General features: G+C 43.2%; 1 protein-coding gene and 1 long non-coding RNA gene across 3 annotated transcripts in view; one reads left to right on the top strand and one right to left on the bottom strand.

Annotated features, from left to right (window-relative positions):
• LOC109896629 (PRKC apoptosis WT1 regulator protein-like) overlaps positions 1–20129 on the top strand; it is a 78939-nt gene that overhangs the window by 37414 nt on the left and 21396 nt on the right. For both annotated transcript variants that reach the window (XM_020490913.2, XM_020490914.2), the window contains exon 3: positions 14773–14904. In XM_020490913.2, coding sequence (XP_020346502.1) covers positions 14773–14904 — 132 coding nt within the window. The remainder of the gene's footprint in view (positions 1–14772; positions 14905–20129) is intronic.
• LOC109896631 (uncharacterized) lies at positions 15228–17762 on the bottom strand. Its single transcript, XR_004210966.1, has 2 exons — positions 16131–17762; positions 15228–15593 (listed from the first exon to the last, which is right to left on the bottom strand). It is a non-coding gene; the product is annotated as an uncharacterized LOC109896631 (long non-coding RNA).

The following is a 20129-nucleotide window of genomic DNA, read 5'->3' as shown; positions in this document are numbered from 1 at the left end:
GGCATTTCATTTTAGAACCTAGCCTAATTAAAAATTCGCTCCATCTTTTGATTTCTTCAAATTAAAGCGGGATGATACAAAAGCTAAGAAGAACATGAGCATGAATGACAAAGCTAAGAAGAAAAGAGGAGGACAGTTTGTTTCCCAAGGCTCCGTAATCCCATTACTACATTTGATTCTTGGAGTCAGTCTTGGTGTGTTCTGTTTTTCTCTCATTGTGAGAACAAGGAGCTCCATCTGAAATAATTGAATTGTGACCTACTCTAGATCAGTGCCCTGCGCTGGTTGCCAGAGGTATTTGTTTTGTTGCCATAAGATTATCTCCTTAATTAGCTTGTTGTAATGTTGAAATTGCTTTTAAACAGGCCAGTCCCCTTACTGAGATGGAGGCAAAATATCCTGTGGAGGAAATCAAGTCTTCAGTGCCATACTGAAAGAGTCTTGCCTTGGAGCTGTTGGAACTAGGCTACACAGCAATACCCCACCACTCTAGCGTTCCTGAGAGTGAAACCACATTGAAGGCAGTATGTGTGTGGTATTTGATTGAATGATGAATACCCCTTCAAACTCAACCTCCAATGTGAAGTGAAGGATGACGCGGGAAATAGAAAGGGACAACATGTTCTCCCACTACTCGATGTCCTCAGTTCCCCCTCAATAACAGTGTGGTTTGTGCTATCACACTACTTTGAAATTGCTCTGTGTGCCAGACCAACAACGCCACATCATTACAAGACCCAAAAATGTTAGCTAAAGCAGAAGATGAAACGGACAGGCCTGACAGAGTATGAGAGAGGTAGAAAATATGCATTTAACATCAGATTGTTCTGATTGATACATATAATTCTGCACTCTGTCCAGCTCAATGCTCCCTACATGTACTTGAGGTCAGTGTGTTTCTAGGAGACCCGTTGGAGGTGTGTGTTGTGTTGTGCTGTGGCTGTATCTGTGGTAGACCTGTAAAGGTGTATAGTGGAGGAAGGTGGCTGCCTGGCAGGGGAGGATGGTTCAGTACTGCCATCAGGTGCCTTCAGTCTACTACTGCTCTGCTCTCTCCTATTGGCCCATCAGTAACCATAGAGACACAACACACTGGTCTGACTCACCGCTACTTTTCTTTTTATCTCCTCATCTCCTTCTATCACTTGATGAGCAGGCACTCTGATGCGTTACAGAAGAGCTACACAGCCATCTTATTCCTCTTGTATTTGTTTAACCTGAATCTAAAGAACCTTGATTCCAAGCAAAGGTTGTGACAGTTATTGAGACCTCTGTTGGAAATTGACTCCACAACCTTGCGGTCAGAGAGGACTTGTTCCATTCTCATGCATTGTGTTTGTCCTGGCTCTGTGTTTTACAGGGTCATAGTTGTGAAAGGATGTGGAAAGCCAAATCCATTCTCATGTTCTAGACAGAATATATTATTCTACCCCATGAAAGGACAAAGGAAGCTGCTATTGTACCATGGCCCTTTAGGTTGTTTGGATTCATCCTGGCCATGAGAAGTGATGATATCTTCCAGTCTGACAATGTGATAGACATTTGTTGCTGCTACTGCTCTAGCTGGCTGCTGTGGACCGCCTTTGCTGCAGCCCAGCGTCTCTTTTGATAGCTCTATGAAACCCCAATAGTCCCCGAGTTGAGAGACTGTATGAGAGTGAAGAAGCTGCTGCCAAGAAACTGAGCCAAAAAAATGCGAGTGCTCACACAAAGGAGCGAGGGACTGAATGGCGCTTGGCTCTGACTGTCGTTTAGGGTTAGATAAACCCAATCTAAGGGACGAAGAACCGATGGTGTTCTTTAAGCGTCCCGAGAGGTCTTATTGGCTCGTACTGGCCCAGCCAAGACATCTCTTCATCTCTCTATTTCCTCCTTTTGTTGGGGCAAACCACTACTGACACAATAACCCAGTGTTAAGTGCTGCTGTTGCTGATTCCCCTGCTGCTTGGATGAGCCCTCCTCTCTGTGCCAGGTTGCTAGGTAGCCTTAGATCCAAGCATTCAATAGGCTGACACAGAATATTATGTGGTGTCAGCTATTGTGTAATGCCCCATTTTTGTACCGGTATTCTTAAAAACAGGTCAGACAGAGGTTGATGGGTTGTTCATGTGTACAGATACTATGCATTCCAAAGATGAAGGGTGTGTGGAGAATGTGGGTCTGTCTGCCTCCTACAGGGTGTATGAGGCTAGAGGTCAGGTTGTAATGGGCTGCAGACACAGTAGGACTGGCTCAGGAGATAAGCAGACCATTAAACCTTGGGTTAGCCTCATACAGTGCATTCGGAAAGTAATCAGACCCCTTGACTTTTTCCAGACCCCTTATTCTAAACATTTTTCCTCATCAATCTACACACAATACCCCATAATGACGAAGTGAAAACAGGTTTTTAGAAATGTTTGCCCATTTATTACAAATACAAAACAGAAATACCTTATTTACTTAGTGGGGCAAAAAAGTATTTAGTCAGCCACCAATTGTGCAAGTTCTCCCACTTAAAAAGATGAGAGGCCTGTAATTTTCATCATAGGTACACTTCAACTATGACAGACAAAATGAGGGGAAAAAATCCAGAAAATCACATTGTAGGATGAATTTATTTGCAATTGATGGTGGAAAATAAGTATTTGGTCAATAACAAAAGTTTCTCAATACTTTGTTATATACCCTTTGTTGGCAATGACGGAGGTCAAACGTTTTCTGTAAGTCTTAACAAGGTTTTCACACACTGTTGCTGGTATTTTGGCCCATTCCTCCATGCAGATCACCTCTAGAGCAGTGATGTTTTGTGGCTGTTGCTGGGCAACACGGACTTCCAACTCCCTCCAAAGACTTTCTATGGGGTCGAGATCTGGAGACTGGCTAGGCCACTCCAGGACCTTGAAATGCTTCTTACGAAGCCACTCCTTCATTGCCCAGGCGGTGTGTTTGGGATCATTGTCATGCTGAAAAAGACCCAGCCACGTTTCATCTTCAATGCCCTTGCTGATGGAAGGAGGTTTTCACTCAAAATCTCACGATACAATGGCTCCATTCATTCTTTCCTTTACACGGATCAGTCGTCCTGGTCCCTTTGCAGAAAAACAGCCCCAAAGCATGATGTTTCCACCCCCATGCTTCACAGTAGGTATGGTGTTCTTTGGATGCAACTCAGCATTCTTTGTCCTCCAAACATGACGAGTTGAGTTTTGAACAAAAAGTTATATTTTGGTTTTATCTGACCATATGACATTCTCCCAATCTTCTTCTGGATCATCCAAATGCTCTCTAGCAAACTTCAGACGGGCCTGGACATGTACAGTGCCTTGCGAAAGTATTTGGCCCCCTTGAACTTTGTGACCTTTTGCCACATTTCAGGCTTCAAACATAAAGATATAAAACTGTATTTTTTTTGTGAAGAATCAACAACAAGTGGGACACAATCATGAAGTGGAACGACATTTATTGGATATTTCAAACTTTTTTAACAAATCAAAAACTGAAAAATTGGGCGTGCAAAATTATTCAGCCCCTTTACTTTCAGTGCAGCAAACTCTCTCCAGAAGTTCAGTGAGGATCTCTGAATGATCCAATGTTGACCTAAATGACTAATGATGTTAAATACAATCCACCTGTGTGTAATCAAGTCTCCGTATAAATGCACCTGCACTGTGATAGTCTCAGAGGTCTGTTAAAAGCGCAGAGAGCATCATGAAGAACAAGGAACACACCAGGCAGGTCCGAGATACTGTTGTGAAGAAGTTTAAAGACGGATTTGGATACAAAAAGATTTCCCAAGCTTTAAACATCCCAAGGAGCACTGTGCAAGCGATAATATTGAAATGAAAGGAGTATCAGACCACTGCTGCCAAGACCTGGCCGTCCCTCTAAACTTTCAGCTCATACAAGGAGAAGACTGATCAGAGATGCAGCCAAGAGGCCCATGATCACTCTGGATGAACTGCAGAGATCTACAGCTGAGGTGGGAGACTCTGTCCATAGGACAACAATCAGTCGTATATTGCACAAATCTGGCCTTTATGGAAGAGTGGCAAGAAGAAAGCCATTTCTTAAAGATATCCAGAAAAAGTGTCGTTTAAAGTTTGCCACAAGCCACCTGGGAGACACACCAAACATGTGGAAGAAGGTGCTCTGGTCAGATGAAACCAAAATTGAACTTTTTGGCAACAATGCAAAACGTTATGTTTGGCGTAAAAGCAACAAGGCTCATCACCCTGAACATACCATCCCCACTGTCAAACGTGGTGGCAGCATCATGGTTTGGGCCTGCTTTTCTTCAGCAGGGACAGGGAAGATGGTTAAAATTGATGGGAAGATGGATGGAGCCAAATACAGGACCATTCTGGAAGAAAACCTGATGGAGTCTGCAAAAGACCTGAGACTGGGACGGAGATTTGTCTTCCAACAAGACAATGATCCAAAACATAAAGCAAAATCTACAATGGAATGGTTCAAAAATAAACATATCCAGGTGTTAGAATGGCCAAGTCAAAGTCCAGACCTGAATCCAATCGAGAATCTGTGGAAAGAACTGAAAACTGCTGTTCACAAATGCTCTCCATCCAACCTCACTGAGCTTGAGCTGTTTTGCAAGGAGGAATGGGAAAACATTTCAGTCTCTCGATGTGCAAAACTGATAGAGACATACCCCAAGCGACTTACAGCTGTAATCGCAGCAAAAGGTGGCGCTACAAAGTATTAACTTAAGGGGGCTGAATAATTTTGCACGCCCAATTTTTCAGTTTTAGATTTGTTAAAAAAGTTTGAAATATCCAATAAATGTCGTTCCACTTCATGATTGTGTCCCACTTGTTGTTGATTCTTCACAAAAAAATACAGTTTTATATCTTTATGTTTGAAGCCTGAAATGTGGCAAAAGGTCGCAAAGTTCAAGGGGGGAGAATACTTTCGCAAGGCACTGTACTTGCTTAAGCAGGGGGACACGTCTGGCACTGCAGGATTTGAGTCCCTGGCGGCGTAGTGTGTTGCTGATGGTAGGCTTTGTTACTTTGGTCCCAGCTCTCTGCAGGTCATTCACTAGGTCCCCCCGTGTGGTTCTGGGATTCTTGTGATCATTTTGACCCCACGGGCGTGGAGCCCCAGATCGAGGGAGATTATCAGTGGTCTTGTATGTCTTCCATTTCCTAATAATTGCTCCCACAGTTGATTTCTTCAAACCAAGCTGCTTACCTATTGCAGATTCAGTCTTCCCAGCCTGGTGCAGGTCTACAATTTTGTTTCTGGTGTCCTTTGACAGCTCTTTGGTCTTGGCCATAGTGGAGTTTGGAGTGTGACTTGTTTGAGGTTGTGGACAGGTGTCTTTTATACTGATAACAAGTTCAAACAGGTGCCATTAATACAGGTAACGAGTGGAGAACAGAGGAACCTCTTAAAGAAGAAGTTACAGGTCTGTGAGAGCCAGAAATCTTGCTTGTTTGTAGGTGACCAAATACTTATTTTCCACCATAATTTGCAAATAAATTAATAAAAAATCCTACAATGTGATTTTCTGTCTTTTTTTCTCTCATTTTGTCTGTCATAGTTGAAGTGTACCTATGATGAACATTACAGGCCTCATCTTTTTAAGTGGGAAAACTTGCACAATTGGTGGCTGACTAAATACTTTTCCCCCACTGTAAGTATTCAGACCTTTTGCTATGAGACTTGAAAATTGAGCTCAGGTGTGTCCTGTTTCCATTGATCATCCTTGAAATGGTTCTACAACTTGATTGGAGTCCACCTGTTGTCCACCGGTCAAACTGAGCAATCGGGGGAGAAGGGCCATGATCAGGGAGGTGACCAAGATCTGGATGGTCACTCTGACAGAGCTCCACAGTTCCTCTGTGGAGATGGGAGAACCTTCCAGAAGGACGACCAACTCTGCAGCACTCCACTAATGTGGGCTTAATGGTAGAGTAGCCAGACAGAAGCCACTCCTCAGTAAAAGATACATGACAGCCTGCTTGGAGTTTGCCAAAAGGCACCTAAAGGACTCTTAGTCAATGAGAAACAAGATTATCTGGTCTGATGAAACTAAGATTGAACTCTTTGGCCTCAATGTCAAGCTTCACGTCTGGAGGAAACCTGGCACCATCCCAAAGGTGAAGCATACTGGTGGCAGAATCATCTTGTGGGTATGTTTTTCAGCAGCAGGGACTATGAGACTAGTCAGGATCGAGGGTAAGATGAACGGAGCAAAGTACAGAGAGATCCTTGATGAAGAACGAGCTCCAGAGCGCTCAGAACAAACTGAGGCGGTGGTTCACCTTCCAACAGGACAATGACCCTGAGCACACAGCCAAGGCAACGCAGGAGGGGCTTCAGAACAAGTCTCTGAAGGTCCTTGAGTGGCCCAGCCAGAGCCCGGATTTGAACCCAATCGAACATCTCTGGAGAGACCTGAAAATAGCTGTGCAGTGACTGACAGAGCTCGAGAGGATCTGCAGAGAAGAATGCAGAGTAACTCCCAAATACAGGTGTGCCAAGCTTGTAGTGTCATACCCAAGACGACTCAAGGCTGTAAACGCTGCCAAAGGTGCTTCAACAAAGTACTGAATAAAGGGTCTTAATTCTTGACATTGAAGTTTTATATTTTCTATAAATGTGGAGAATTTAACTTTTTTTTAAAACCCGTTTTTGCTTTGTCGTTATGGGATATTGTGTGTAGATTGATGAAGAAAAAAAAGTCAAGGGGTCTGAATACTTTCCGAATACACTGTATATCTATCATTCCCTCCCACCACCGTGGTAACTCCCGAACTGCACCGCCCACCTCCCCTGACGCCCATACATCCCCCTAAGCGTGAGTCGGGAGCCAAAGGAATGGCCACGCATGGTTGTCCATTGAGGAAGGAAGGAAGGAAGGAAGGAAGGAAGGGAGAGGACTCATTTGAGGCTGCCCTGCTTTCCCTTTTGTCTCCTGGCTACCTGCACTGCTTCCCCCTGCATGCTTCTGTAGGACTGTGTGGATGGTGCGGTGAATGGCAGAACAATGGAGGGAGCTTGGCGGCCTGGCGCTGGAGGAGAAACAGCTTCACACCACGGGGTTGTTCTACTTGTACCGGAGTGCAAGTCGAGGTCCAAAAGGCTCCTTGACAGCTTCTACCCCCAAGCCGTAAGGCTGCTGAAGAATTCATCAAATGTCCACCCGGATTATTTACATTGATAACCCCCCCCCCCCCCCCCCCCCCCCCCCCTTTGTTTTTACACTGCTGCTACTCACTGTTTATTATCTGTGCATGGTCACTTTACCCCTACCTACATGTACAAATGACCTCGACTAACCTGTACCCCTGCACATTGACTCGGTACCCGTAACCCCTGCACATTGACTCGGTACCCGTAACCCCTGCACATTGACTCGGTACCCGTAACCCCTGCACATTGACTCCTATTATTTTTCTTTTATTGTTTTTTTAAGTATTCAAATATTTTCTTAACTCTATTTCATGAACTGTACTGTTGGTTAAGGGCTTGTTAGTAAGCATTTCACGGTAAAGTCTACACCTGTTGTATTCGGCGCCTGTGACAAATAAAATGTGATTTGATTTACGCCTCTATCAGACAGACAGCATCAATGCGGCGTAATCAATTCTGCAGCCCAATTTTTTTTCAATGTTATCCAACATTGGTTCTGGACGTGTGTCCAACAACAGTTCAACATTCACCTTTTGCTGCTATTTCTGTCAAGTCAAAAAGAAAAATACAATTTGATGAATACGTTGGATTTATCCATTGGATATGAATCTACTTCTGGTGTATCCAAACCAATGATGCTGTCAGTCTGATCGAGGCGTTTGACAAAACACAGGACCAGTTTCCCTGCTGAATCCATATACCACCACCATACACCCTGTGATTACTTCTGGTTTACAGGGATTCATTATGATGTTCCTGGATCCAGAGCTGTAGGTCTAAGTACTCAGGTATGTCCCAGCAGGTCCCAGCCACCATGAGCCTGGTCTCACTGTTTCACACTGGTTGAGTTACGGTACAGTACAGGCACCTTAGCTTGTGGATAGAAGAGCCAGATGTTAAATGTATCCCATCTACACTTGCCTTCAGACAGTTTCAAGGCCCTCACGCCAACTCTGGAGACGTGATGGTGTTGTCATACAAACAGGAAGAGTATCAACCGTGTCATACTAGAGGAGTTGGACGTAACTGTTGGTATCATTTGAAAACCACACTGCCTTTGAGTAGGGGCAGCAGGTAGCCTAGCGGTTAAGAGCGTGGGGCCAGTAAGCGAAGGGCTTGGTTCAAATTCCAGGGTCGGCAAGTTGGAAAAATCTGCCCTTCTGCTCTTAAGCAAGGCAGTTAACCCCCAACAACTGCTCCACAGGTGCCAATGATTGGAACATCGATTTAAGGCAGCCCCCCGTACCTCTGATTCAGAGGGTTAAATGCAGAAGACACCTTTCGGTTGAATACATTCAGTTGGTGTGAGGGCCTTGCAACTGTCTTCAGGCAACTGAAGATGGATTTAACATCTGGCAAATGACTAGTTACCCCCTTTCTCTTTCCCTATACCTGTGAACAGGCATGTCTGAACCTCGAGTCATGCAGAGGTTTCCTGTCATCATGATAGCACAATGAGTCTACCTGCACAGGGAAGCCAGAGCAATGGACCGGACCGAGTGTGTTTGCATTTGAATTTGTTTGCAGTTGAATGTGCGTGTGGCACTCCTCCCTGGTCAAACACTAGAGAAAACAAACAGTAGACTTGCTAATGGGGCCTTAACTACAAGCTGCATACCCTTCTATCAGACCCAGGCAAGCAGAGTTTATGCAGGGAGCTAGAGTCAACACACAGAGATAAAGACCCCCTGGCCAAACAGGTTAGTTTGTTCTGCACAGTATACAGTCCTACTGGGATGGTTCTATAAGAGGATTTGATAGGTTACGAAGACTAGACCGATGTATTAAACACTGCTCTCATTGGATGCTGATGAGCCCAAATGTGCTGTATGGACTCCAACATAGAATTATTGTCTTGAATATTCAGGTTTTATTCCATGAATGGATGCCATGTCCTGGTATGAAAGATATACGTTATGGTCCAAAATCATAACGGCTGGAACGGGCTATACATGTGCCTTCACGTCAAGCTGCCTTTTTACACAGTGTAAGATCACGTTGTTCTGGAGGGAAGACAATGGGGGGAGAGTGGATCTGTTGGCCATCACAGTTACAAGGTGAGTCTGTGTACAGACAGTCTAATGTGTACAGTAGCCAATTTCCTCTGTTGCATAAATTCAACCAAACATCCAGCTGCTAATTATTCATTAGGAATGAAGAGGCAACCATGTAATTAAGCAATTCTCCATACGACTGGAAAATTGCTACATCGTAACATAAGATCAGCGAATGACATGCATTCATAATATTTTACACGATTTTTCAGAGCTTGTTGTGTGGCATCTTCTTACCAAGGTTGTTTTCTCCGTTTGAGTCATTTTAAATAATGCTCACCTGAACCGTTCATCTTTTCTGTCACCGTCTCTGACTGAATGACTGTCTGACTGTCACCGTCTCTGACTGAATGACTGTCTGACTGTCACTGTCTCTGACTGAATGACTGTCTGACTGTCACTGTCTCTGGCTGAATGACTGTCTGACTGTCACTGTCTCTGACTGAATGACTGTCTCTGACTGAGTGACTGTCTGACTGTCACTGCCTCTGACTGAATGACTGTCTGACTGCAAGCCACATTTAAGGCTGGGAATAAAACATGAGGCAGAGAACTCTCCAAGTAGCAGGATGCCTATGAATAATCTGTTAATTTTGCACCAGGAATGCATAATGCAATACATGTCATTTAAGTATGTTGTCACCTATTTGTATCCATGAAAAAGCCTTTGATATTTTCATGGCGGTTGAGCAACTCGATAAACTATCATTCATTGTTCTTATGACCGGTCTGACAGCTTGCGGATGAAACCGGGGAGAAATCATGACCACACATCCTCTGAGGTCAGGGCTCATCCTGCCTAAAGCAGTGCCTCTGTCAGGAGACTGACTGGTGGTCCTTTGTAGCTCCGTTGGTAGAGCATGGCACTTGTAACGCCAGGGTCATGGGTTCGATTCCCATATGTAAAATGTTATGCACGCATGACTGTAAGTCGCTCTGGATAAAAGCGTCTGCCAAATGGCATATATATTCAAGGTTTAATAAGGTCTGCCTCAGGCCTCTCCTGGGGGCTACATAGACCGATGGACAACCAAACAGTTGTTATCCATTAGCTACACATGGCAATTATTGCTCCATTTAATTGATTCTCTTTCACAGTCGATATAAAATCGTAATGCTCTCCAAAATAAGACAACCCCATTCTGTGATACAACATTAGGAATGGGGTTAGTACAGAGCTGGGTGGTATTGCAGTGTAAGCTACCATTTTAGGAGGTTAGGCCCTGAGTCTGTTTTAATACCTTCTCTGCCCTCTCTCAAACTCTTCCCCAAAGCCTCATAACATGCCCAGCAGTTCAATTCCTGGCTCTTCAGCCAAACCACAGAGGTTATAGAGCATAGAATGAGGCTGGCAAAACAAGAGCACAGTGAGAGAGACAGTGCGTTGTTGTTGCATGGTCTATTCCCACAGATGGATTATAGCTGGGGTCAGAGGTCAGACAGTAGACCTCTGCTTGGCCTCCTGGCTGCCCAGGTCTAACTACAACAGAGAGGGAAGCTGATGCTGGTACTGTCACATGATTGATGACCACGGAGGAAATATAGTGTGTTTCCTAGTAGTTGTAGCCTATGTTTTGTAATGGCATACTTTTACTGTCACCCCACATGGAGATTCCGTCCCTGTGAGGTGTGGTGGAGTATTAACCATGCTTGTTAAAACGTTATTGCTGAAAAGTTTGATAAAAAGGGGGAAATGTGGACTTCTGCTTTAGACCCAGTTTAATGGTCCTTTCCCAGTCCAGGCTTGTGCTTGATAAACATTGATTAAAAAAAATATATATACATAAAGAAGTTGTACTCACAGCCAAGACAAGCTGCATTTTATGAGAATGTCTTGTACACAGTTTGACTTCAAGGCCCAAACCAACCCCTGCAAGGAAAAACAAGTTTATTTGGAATTTCAACCCAGAAGTTAAATGAAAAACAACATATTTTGGGAACAAAACCAGTCTGGGATTAACAGGGGCGATAAATCCCGCTTTCTGGGTTTGGGGAGAGAGAGTTGGCACTGACTTAGAAGCTCAGGGATGGTTTAAGGTTGGCCCAATAGCTGACCAGCATCTCCATCTGTCTGCTCTCATTGTGTGTGTGCGCCATGACAGCTTGCCTGAATCCTGGCACTGAACACCACTCCTGTGGACTCTTTATGCCGCCAAAAGGCATTGTGGGTAATGCACTTGTATCCTCACATTGTTCTCTTTACTCAGTGAATCAACCATAGTTTAATTCAGCATTCACCTAATCCGCCTCCATGATAGTATTATTCCACGCGGGACCATAACAAGTTGTTGCGATAACCAGACAGTCATATTTTACACCAGCTCTTATGACCTTGTCAGATGATATGGTTCAGGCCTCATAGCTGGCAAACCTCTACTTTAACCCACATGGGCAACAACATCCTCAAGTGTCACATTTATCCCCCGACTCTCACTGTGGAGGTTTTTTCTCCCTCAGATCTCAGAGTCCCTCCAGAGAGCTATGTGTTGTATTTGTGAGCCAGGTCATACCTGAGGCTGAACGAACAACGCTGATTATTAACGGACAGTGGCCAGTGTGTGAATCACCTCAGTGCCGTTGTCCCTCTCCTTTCCTCACTGCTCCTCTCCATCTCTAACACATCATCCAAATGAACTCGGTCAGTGCCAGGGCAGGCGGCAGGTAATTAATGCACATAAGTCATTAAGCACGGTCGCACAATAACGCCGTAGCAGCAGCCTCCAGTGGGAAGACAATACCAGCGGACGGAGGTGCCCTTTGCTTGTTGATTAATACATTTGAGGAGTAAACGGACAGAGCGCTGGCACGTTAACAAGTCGGCGCTGGCGGTCAGGTTCGATTTTTCAAATGGGTCCTCTGAGGAGGGAGGGAGAGAGGGTATTATGAGTGTTAGTGTTTAGGAAGGGGATATTTAGATGTATGACCACACTGAGGAGAGAGAGAGAAGATGCTATGAGTGCTCTGCCTGTACGAGCTGTCTGCAGCTGTAGTTATGTCAAGGAGCAGCTGTTGGAAATTGTTCTTGAGGATTAAAAAATAAAAAATCTTCTAACAAGGTGAGGATGCTGTAAACAGTTCAGATTCTTCACCTCCATTACATGAGCAGTGTTATTTGAGACACAGAAATGTCCATTCAGGGAGGTATAGACACAGTCCATTCAGGGAGGTATAGACACAGTCCATTCAGGGAGGTATAGACACAGTCCATTCAGGGAGGTATAGACACAGTCCATTCAGGGAGGTATAGACACAGTCCATTCAGGGAGGTATAGACACAAAGTCAGACATTTTGCAAATTCCTCCTGCCATGGCTACAGCATTAGAATGATAGATTGCAGATCACTTTACCCCAAAAAGACCACATTTCCACCCAGCACACACATTCCTAATAGACCGCCACAGTCGGGACCAGATGTAGCTTCTTAACTGGACTTGTCTTCCCATGAACACGGGTGTTATGGCGTTTGGAGACCTCAATAACATGTTGAGTAAACGCTCTTCAGAGGCCTCATGCTTTACGCCTGCCGAGATCCCACACATTATAAACAGGAAGAGGAAGGAATGTTGGGACTCGGCTGCTTCTTTTCAGAACTCACTCCTCCACTTCCCCTCTGGTGGTGTGTGTCATCATCACCACTTTATCCGAGTCCCTCGTCGGGAGGAAATGTACTCTGTGTTTCCCAGGGCAACCACTAGTGCCCACTTCCTGCTTTCAATAGGTGATACTTGTCCCTAGTCGAGGTGTGTGTATGTGTTCTAAGTGTGTTTTATCTGTATTTTAAATACAGCTGTCTGTTGGATAATTTGTGAAGTTACACCATGATACGGTATACCCATTCGTAATAGTTAGTTACTGTACATTAGTCATATACAGTATGCTATTATTTGTATGTCTCTGCCTCCAGTATGAAGTTTTGCGAGCTAATGCTAGCTCGCATTAGCACAATGACTGGAAGTCTATGGTATCTACTAGCATGCTAAGGACAGTATCCTATAATACTTCACTATAAGACTTGGTAATGTGAAAGGGAATGCTGGACCAAGGTTATATACCCATATGACTTAACTTAGTCTCCTCACTGGCTGAAATCAGAAACAAAAACATCCCTTTAAAAGGATGAGCCTAGATCTCCCATTGTTTTATCTGGAATAAGACAAATGCATGGAAATTATTTGAATGAATAGTGGGTAAAACAGCCAGCACCGTGATCCAAAATAAACGTTTGTAACCCAGTTTCAGATATAAAGTCCCTCTGTTTGGGCAACTGTTGCATAGCAATGTTTTTAGTCCTAAATCACTGTGTCGATGTAGACGGACTTCTGTTAGACTGTGTAATATCCCTTGTTATTCCATATGTGGCTGTTATTAGTTCTATGTTTCTGACCCCTGGAGTCTACAGCTGTGTATTGCTGTAGGCATTTGAGGGGGAGCAGGGAAACCTTTTGGCAAATCAAACAGCACAGAGCATCCCTGTGCCCTTTGTAGGGGTCAGACGGCTAAAGGCAGGCAGTCTGCTTTTACTGAGGAGGTTTGCACTGACACAGGTAGCATGCTCCTGAAAGTGTGTGTGTGTGTGTGTGTGTGTGTGTGTGTGTGTGTATATAGGCCAGACAGGAACAGCTAGCGTCCGCCTCTGGCTGAGTTAGAGGAGAAAGGAGTTGGCATTTCCCCAGGCGTGCTGATAAATGTTTTGGCAGGAAGGTCTTTGCAAATGACTACATTCCTTTTAGCCTTTTTAAGGCTATTTTTACCATTCAAGGGCCTTTTCGTTCGGTAAGCACTTTTTTTCTTCGTTGCACAGCGTGGAAATAGGAACAACTGTTTTTTGTTCTGTACGAGTGGGAGGTTGGCTCCTGTTTCTGTCAATGCAGATGATACAACCATCGAGTTCAAAGTCAAACGGCATTTTCTCAATGTATCTTCATTTATTTTGATGCACTACTTAACTTAATCGCATATTTCATGAATAAGTTGCCTAAATAGGAAGTCAAGATGATATATTATAAACAATTTAAGCTGAGAGCAGAGATGCCTCAGTAAAGCCTTCTCAGAAAGATGTGCACAATTTCTCGCTGTGCCCTGACTGACCCCTACATCACATGGTGTTGATGACTCCGTGTTTTCGGGGACATTCCACTTGTCAAAAAGGCCTCTCTGACTACACGTCCACAGCAGCAGTGTAAGGACCCCTTGCCGGCCGTCTTCCTGTTTCCTGCATGTCCCGGTGAATGTGGACTAGGCTGTGTTAGAGCTGTTTAGGGGCTGTAAAAGAAATCATGTCTTAAGAGGATTAAGGGGACCTGGGCCACATCTCTCTGGAGGTTACCACGGTTACAGTGAGAATGACCTCGGCTGTCAACGGTGGTTTCTCACTCCCCGTGCCTCTCTCACTTTATTTCTCTTTCTCTGTATATATCTCTCTCTCTCTCTTACAATAATATACATCCTTTTGATATGTTACTTAGTGTATAGCATAGTTTAAAAAAAATTACACCTAAAAACAATTCGATAAGTTGACCCCTATATTCACACCTTAATTATTCAATAAGGTGTGTTCAACTCTCTCGCTCTGTATTGCAGAGCCTTGATGAGCTGGATGATGACGACGGAAGGGATAAGGCGAAGGAGGAGGAGCAGCAGCTGACACAGCTCAACACGGAACAGAACGAAGCCATGACCTCTGACCCTGGGGCCACCACCCACTTACTACAGGTGAGGACAAGGTCACATGTCACCCAACCTCACTGACCTTTACCCCTTAGTGTAATACCTAGGGCCTGGAGTTTAGCCTGACCATGTAACCGGACCAGGAAACACTCTGAGCTGAAGTCCTATCAACCAATAAGGCTTTTGGCTCCCCAAGTTTTGTACACACTTATATGGTTATTTGGTCACTGAAACAAAATGGTTCCATATACTGGAGAACACTGAATGGTGCCATTTATGAATTATGGCTACTACTATTAAATAATAATATTTTGAGCTAAGGATATACTTTAATAAACAATTAAATAATGGGCAAAAGAATACCAGCATAGTTTTTAGAATGATTTGCATTCAATGTGAACATAGTTAGAAAATATGAAGTACAATACTTTGTCCATTAGTTAGTGTTCAACAAAAAGGTGTCTTCTGCTCCATTCTCAACCACCACCAAACAGCAGACATCACACATATAGTTGAGACAACCACAGGTTCAAGCTGCATGTATCGCCCCTTGATGGAGAGCATGTTGTGGGGTTAAGGGCCTTGCTCAAGGGCCTAACATAAGGGAATGTTTTGAGGATATGTTCAGGATCAATTCTGCCATTTTTCTTTTCTCTTAACGCCCGACCCGGGATTAGACCATGCCACCTTTCGGCCACGAGCCCAACTCCTTAGGCACTGGACTACCTGCTTGACTGGTTCCAAATAAGAAGAAAAAATGAACATGAATTAATCTCCAGAAATAAGCATGAGTTAACCTGCCAAAATGCTATGCAGACATACAATTATTATGATGTAGAAGAACAACTGCCATGCCGTTGTCCGCAGCAGCCGAAAGAGAGAGCCTCTGATAGTTCTGGGATACTGAAAGAGAGAGCCTCTGATAGTTCTGGGATACTGAAAGAGAGAGCCTCTGATAGTTCTGGGATACTGAAAGAGAGAGCCTCTGATAGTTCTGGGATACTGAAAGAGAGAGCCTCTGATAGTTCTGCGTTACTGAAAGAGAGGGCCTCTGATAGTTCTGGGATACTGAAAGAGAGAGCCTCTGATAGTTCTGGGATACTGCAAGAGAGAGCCTCTGATAGTTCTGGGATACTGCAAGAGAGAGCCTCTGATAGTTCTGGGATACTGCAAAACATAGATTGTGTGTTAAAAGTCATGCAATGATTAACTAGGCTATTGAATCACCAATACTTATTATTCATAATTTATTATAAATAATTTATACATACCTCTTCTCATTCAGAATCAGTCTTCTAATGGTTTTAATGAACATAGTCCCCTCAATTGACTCTGAAATGAAAGAGAGAATTAGCTAATTACTAATGTCAGACTGGGTCTGTAGCTCTATTTGGCATATCCCATAATAAAAAATGGTTTATTAGAAAGAGAAAGCTAGCTTGTGAAGTGGCAAATTAAAGTAGTCTAGCTTTTTCTGTTTAGCTAGCTAGCTTACAAACATGCTCATTCTAATAACGTTTCAACTTTATTTATCTACTATATAGCTGTTTGCCACTCAGACCTTGGCAACAATGTTGCAAAATATGAATTAACTCTCTATGGCAAGGGAAAGATTTAATGTGTCAGACTTCAGCTCGCCATTTTTCTGAACAGGTGAAGTCATACAGCACCATCATATGGATATAAATGTCAATGGAAAACAGCTAAAACAAATGAAGAGGGAATGTTAGCTGTCATTTCAGAGTTTGAGGTGACTGGGTTAGCTTTTGATGTGTTAGGTTAGCTCTTAGCTCTTTGATGTGACTGGGTTAGCTTTTGATGTGTTAGGTTAGCTCTTAGCTCTTTGATGTGACTGGGTTAGCTTTTGATGTGTTAGGTTAGCTCTTAGCTCTTTGATGTGACTGGGTTAGCTTTTGATGTGTTAGGTTAGCTCTTAGCTCTTTGATGTGACTGGGTTAGCTTTTGATGTGTTAGGTTAGCTCTTAGCTCTTTGATGTGACTGGGTTAGCTTTTGATGTGTTAGGTTAGCTCTTAGCTCTTTGATGTGACTGGGTTAGCTTTTGATGTGTTAGGTTAGCTCTTAGCTCTTTGATGTGACTGGGTTAGCTTTTGATGTGTTAGGTTAGCTCTTAGCTCTTTGATGTGACTGGGTTAGCTTTTGATGTGTTAGGTTAGCTCTTAGCTCTTTGATGTGACTGGGTTAGCTTTTGATGTGTTAGGTTAGCTCTTAGCTCTTTGATGTGACTGGGTTAGCTTTTGATGTGTTAGGTTAGCTCTTAGCTCTTTGATGTGACTGGGTTAGCTTTTGATGTGTTAGGTTAGCTCTTAGCTCTTTGATGTGACTGGGTTAGCTTTTGATGTGTTAGGTTAGCTCTTAGCTCTTTGATGTGACTGGGTTAGCTTTTGATGTGTTAGGTTAGCTCTTAGCTCTTTGATGTGACTGGGTTAGCTTTTGATGTGTTAGGTTAGCTCTTAGCTCTTTGATGTGACTGGGTTAGCTTTTGATGTGTTAGGTTAGCTCTTAGCTCTTTGATGTGACTGGGTTAGCTTTTGATGTGTTAGGTTAGCTCTTAGCTCTTTGATGTGACTGGGTTAGCTTTTGATGTGTTAGGTTAGCTCTTAGCTCTTTGATGTGACTGGGTTAGCTTTTGATGTGTTAGGTTAGCTCTTAGCTCTTTGATGTGACTGGGTTAGCTTTTGATGTGTTAGGTTAGCTCTTAGCTCTTTGATGTGACTGGGTTAGCTTTTGATGTGTTAGGTTAGCTCTTAGCTCTTTGATGTGACTGGGTTAGCTTTTGATGTGTTAGGTTAGCTCTTAGCTCTTTGATGTGACTGGGTTAGCCTTTGTTTGCTGTTTAATTTCTAAAATCCCCATTACACTCTGGAGAGGGATAGAACCCTCAAGGTTTTTCTGTCTTCACTGGATATATATATATATATATATATATATATATATATATATATATATATATATATATATATATATATATATATATATATATATATATATATATATATATATATATATATATATATATATATATATATATATATTTAGTATAGGCTTCTTTAATATAATCCGAAGAACCAAAAGGTTCTATATAGAACCCCAAAGTACCCTTTTTTCTAAGTGTATAGTACAAAACAAGATCTCTTGATTCCCATGGTGATCTACAGCCCCAACTTACACACTCCCCTCCCTTGAGCAGAATGTGATGATGAGATAGATAGATAGATACCACAGTGCCACCAAACAGAGGCACTGTTGGTCAGAGAGAAAGCACTCCATAGGCTGCTTGAGAAGGAGGGCGCCACAACCAATGCATTGCTCTATATAAACCAGCTCGTATTGCAAAATGATGCACTACAATACGCTACAAAATACAAATGCATTCCATAACCATTCTCTGGGTGTGATGACATTAGCAGTACTAAAAACATATTGCTTAGATAGCTGTGTTTTTGAGACGGTCACAACACAGCTCAGCTCCAAGGTCCACAGGGCTAAGTGCTTATAGCTTCATTTGGAGCCTGTGCTGCTGCAGGAATGAATCTGCATGTATGACATGCTATTGATATGGAGCATGCAGTTTGGGAACATTGAGGCCACTGCGTTAATAGATGTCATAGGAAGGCCAAACTGATTTTATATATACAAATGTAGCTACAGTATATGGTTTTGCAAACAATTATGTTTTGATTGTGCAATTGATTTTAAAGCAAACCATTCCAGAGCATAACATATGTGAATAAGATCGAGACCCTACTATCAGGTTGGTTATTATTGATACGATTGTTTCTATAAGCAGTGACTTTGGAAATATAATTTTCTGTTACTTTCGCCTTGAGGAGATCATTACTGTGCAGTCAACAAGTGTGCAATTGAAGTGCTGTCGAACGCTCTATGCAGAGACATGAAAGGACTTGATAATATTTTGGTAACGAAGGCAACCGCGGAACCGCGGAAACGATTTGGATTTCCTCCCTGTGTTATATTTACAGATATGGTTTCTGTCTGTACAATACAGCATCAGATGATGTATTCATATAGAGCTTTCCAAATGTAGTTAATAATTTAATGTATCAAGTCAGTAGGTCCACAAACACTTAATTCACTAGAAATAAGAGCCACCCACTCGTTTAACCTATGTGTCACGTGTGTTGAAAGTGAAGAGGCTTCTACTCCGTTGACATGCCGTATAGTGTACCCAGAAGATTAAGATCACGTACCACGTCCTTCCTGCTGAAACATAAGCAGATTACACTTCAGCCCTAGGAAATGAGATATGGAGGTGCCTGCTGAGCCCACCTTACCACTACAACATATTCCCCTTAAATCAGAGCAGATGTGGGCACCGCCACGACTAACCACTGCATCTCACCCATTGCTCTGCCACTCCCTGCCTTTGGTCTAGGGAATTTTGACGGCTGTGTGTCATGCCGTTGTGACCTTAGTGACGAGCTAACAGAGGAATAGCGACCCTGCTTCTACACCTGCATTGCTTGCTGTTTGGGGTTTTAGGCTGGGTTTCTGAACAGCACTTTGAGATATCAGCTCATGTACGAAGGGCTATATAAATACATTTGCTTTGATTTGAAATGTGATATAGACAGGAGGGAAGGAGAGACAGACAGACAGAGAGAGAGTGGGGGGGGGGGTTGGCGGAGAGAGAGAGCAGTAGAGAATTTAAGAGTGGATTTACAGGGAGCTGTCAAGCCGACATCTGTAAAGACGGAGCATTCCAAAAATGTGCCATTTCATTCTGACCCCATTTATCACACAGACAAGCGTTTGCCATGTTGTCTGTGTAATATACAGCTACCTCGAGATCAAACTGTCAGGCTTTTTAGCTTCTGCACCGGTATCAAGATGTCTGGACTGAGACAGGACCGGCAACTTCAAATACTAGGAACCGTTGACGTTTCTGCAGAACAAAATAATCCCCTACCGTTTTGAGTCCACACAGTTTTGCATCAATAAGAAGTGAACTTGATTAATGAGCTTTCTGACTTTCATTTGATAGTTGATTCGTATTTCTCTCCTTTCATCCTTTCTTGGGTCTATCTATCTGAACCCAGTAAAACACTGTCCTCCCCTTCTTCTTCCTCTGTGGAGAGCTGTGTGTTCTTGCCCTATAACGACCCGTTCATGGAGATGAGACTAGGTAATAGCATTGTAGCACTGAGCAGTTTTACTGTGACAATACCAGTATTGCAATATGTTTTCCATGGAAAAAATGAAAACACGAAGCAGACCAAAGTCTTTGGTC

The sequence above is a fragment of the Oncorhynchus kisutch genome, linkage group LG9, assembly GCF_002021735.2.
Source record: "Oncorhynchus kisutch isolate 150728-3 linkage group LG9, Okis_V2, whole genome shotgun sequence".
Taxonomy (NCBI): Eukaryota; Metazoa; Chordata; class Actinopteri; order Salmoniformes; family Salmonidae; genus Oncorhynchus; species Oncorhynchus kisutch.
The sequence above is the reverse complement of the archived record's forward strand: the minus strand, read 5'-3'. Positions and strand labels throughout refer to the sequence as shown.